Below are 2,749 nucleotides of genomic sequence, written 5' to 3' on the forward strand. Positions count from 1 at the left end.
CAGACTCTTTAGCAGGGTCTGTTGTAATAAGACCAGAGGAAATTGTTTCAAACTAAAAGAAAGGAGATTTAGGTTGGATACAAGAAAGAAGTTTTTTATAATAAGGGTGGTGAGGCACTGGAACAGGTTGCCCAGAGAGGTGGCAGATGCCCCATCTTTGGGTACATTCAGTGCTAGGCTGGACGGGGCTCTGAGCTCCCTGATCTAGCTGTGGGTGTCTCTGTATGCCCTTTAAAGGTCCCTTCCAACTCAAACTGTTCTATGATTCTAAGAGCAAAGAGATTTTTTTAAGCTGATGTAGGCTTTAGCTACCTACCTGTAAGATTCTCTTCAGTATTCTCTCTCTTTCTTTTCTGAAATAAGTTGCATCTTTTGGAATTGGAACAGAGCTGCAAGGAAAAAATGGTTCAGCAAGATGTTACATGCAAACTGGTGGAAAGCAAATATTGGTCAGGCACAACACAACTCAAATGGCAAGATCAACAGTAAGAAAGTTTAATGGCAGTATGATTGGATTAATTAGAAGATATTTTTAATTTTTATTTATTTATTTTTGAGTCAAAGCCTTTTAATAATCCATCTGGATGCTTGTCAATTCTCTGGGCACATATGACAGCCCACAGCTATGTAGCAGAGTTCCCTGACAATCATCCTTCATCATTTAGCCGGCTTCCTTCCTAAAATGCCTGCATGACAAGGAGCTGTGAAAAATTCTGGAAGAAAACAGTGTTCTAATTCTCACGCATCGACATACTTATAGCAAGTACACACTGCAAAGTTTTTGTTAAATGAACAAAAATGAATGCATGTAAATTAAAAACACAGATGAAAACTGGACCAGTAAAAACATCTTCTGAATCTTGGCCAAAAAAAACACTCGGCAGGTGCAAATGGAAAAATTTAGAACCACAACAATGTTGGGCTGTGGAGGATTTTGTGATCACCCAGCACTCCCACTGCTCTAAGGCAGGAAAAGCATATTTATTGCTTACAGGTGTTCATCTGTCCTGTTCTTAAAGGCTTCTAATCACAGATGGAGCAACTTCCTTACCCAGACATCAGTATTTAATTAATACTCTATTTGGAATGTTTGAATTTTAGCCCATGATTTCTGTTCTATTCTTAAGTGGAAACAGAAATTTATTCCCCTCATCTTTACAGAAATCTCTCGTGTGTCTGAAGATTTATAATCCAGACAAAACTGAATGGAGACACAAGTCCAGCTGCTTTCCTTTTTGTCTTAAGTGTCTTAGTCAAACTTTCTTGACCTCTGTTTTCCTCCAAATATTCTCTAGGTGGTCTACAGCTTTCCTGAAGCCAAACGTGGATGCATTGTCACATCTAATATCTCATCATGGCTGAGGAGAGCAAGAGCAGCTGTCTTACTTGCAACCATTCTGTTTAGACATCCCAGCATAATATTTAAAGCTACTTCCCCTTCACCATAAGGAGGAAATACTTGATGTGCTAAGGAGATTGAACGTTTTGTTTGCAATACATGACATGAAATGGGATTTAGTTTATGTTTTCACATTCTCTTCCATTTCAGCTGCAACACTGGGGCAGACTCACAATGAAAAAGCTGCTATTCCTGACTTCCATGGGGACCTTCTAAAATGAATATTTAGACACAGGACATTCATTTGCATTGAGGAGAGGACAATGCATTGCTACAATCTCACTCTCTCCCTCGTTCCCCAGGAAACTATCAGTACCTGTATGCCCTGTTTGGTGTTCCCTGAAGTACCCCATTGTCTTCTATTTGTGCCTTCAGCTCTGCCAGCTGTGCTGCTAGTTCTCTTTCCAGCTGCTGGACCTTCTCAGTAGAAGAGATGTGGTATACTTCATCCATCTTGCTCCTTCTCAAGAATAAATCACCTGTGAACTCTAGACCAGGAGAACTGTTCATGTAAATAGCATAAATTACTAGTCCTACAGGTATCTATATATAATGTATATATAAACACATAGAATATTCATTAAAGAGCTAATTATTCAGCATTTCCTTTAATGAGAGGAATTTTCTTCTAATAGCTGGAACAGAATAGGGTGAAAGTGATTTTTCCTGTTTTGATTGCTACCCTGAGGAAGGGAACCATAATGGGCCAAAATTTTTCAAGAACCCCATCTCCCTGCATTTTGCTAAAAAATGATATCCCCTCCTTTCTTCATCTAGTTTGTTAGGGACACTCTAGAAAGCTTAGGTAATCAAACATGAAATTTGAAGTCTCAAATAAAAACTTTTACAAGAAAATAATTGAAACTTTTTGCTTTAATTTTTTTCAGGAACAAAATATACGGACATTCAAGATCTGTTCTCCCAGTTTCTCTCACTCCAAACTATTATTTGAGATTGACCAAAATTTAAAGAACTTGAAAGAAATGCCACTTTTGGACAACTGTACTGTCTATAAATAATCCACTTTTACTACAGTCACTCAGTTGTGATGCAAAATCACTTGATTTGTGAGAATTTCTGAAACATATGTGCTCTCTTCACATCTGGAATTACAGTAATTCTGCTCACTTGTCAAGTGCATCATCAATTAAAAAAAAAAAAGTTGTCTTTTTAAAGGAAGAAACAAACCTTTGCAGAAAGATTTGAGTTTTCTTTCTTGGGAGCAAAGGGGAGGAAAAGGTAAGTTACTTGTAGCCAGCTTCTGAGCAATGCTCTCTACCATCAGTTTTTCAGTGGTCTGCAGAATCTGTTTGGCAGATGTGGGCATATGGTTCCTGCCTTTTCCTTAAA

General features: G+C 38.1%; 1 protein-coding gene across 1 annotated transcript; it reads right to left on the minus strand.

Moving 5' to 3' along the window:
* Window positions 1-108: 108 nt before the first annotated feature.
* On the minus strand, window positions 109-2,737 carry LOC104916638 (putative uncharacterized protein C6orf183). The gene is made up of 3 exons (XM_010727660.2): window positions 2,588-2,737; window positions 1,716-1,887; window positions 109-389 (listed from the first exon to the last, which is right to left on the minus strand). The coding sequence occupies exons 1-3, from the start codon at window positions 2,724-2,726 to the stop codon at window positions 305-307; spliced, it is 396 nt and encodes a 131-aa protein (XP_010725962.2). The 5' UTR covers window positions 2,727-2,737; the 3' UTR covers window positions 109-304.
* Window positions 2,738-2,749: the final 12 nt, after the last annotated feature.

Source organism: Meleagris gallopavo, unplaced genomic scaffold, assembly GCF_000146605.3.
Source record: "Meleagris gallopavo isolate NT-WF06-2002-E0010 breed Aviagen turkey brand Nicholas breeding stock unplaced genomic scaffold, Turkey_5.1 ChrUn_random_7180001925978, whole genome shotgun sequence".
Classification (NCBI taxonomy): domain Eukaryota; kingdom Metazoa; phylum Chordata; class Aves; order Galliformes; family Phasianidae; genus Meleagris; species Meleagris gallopavo.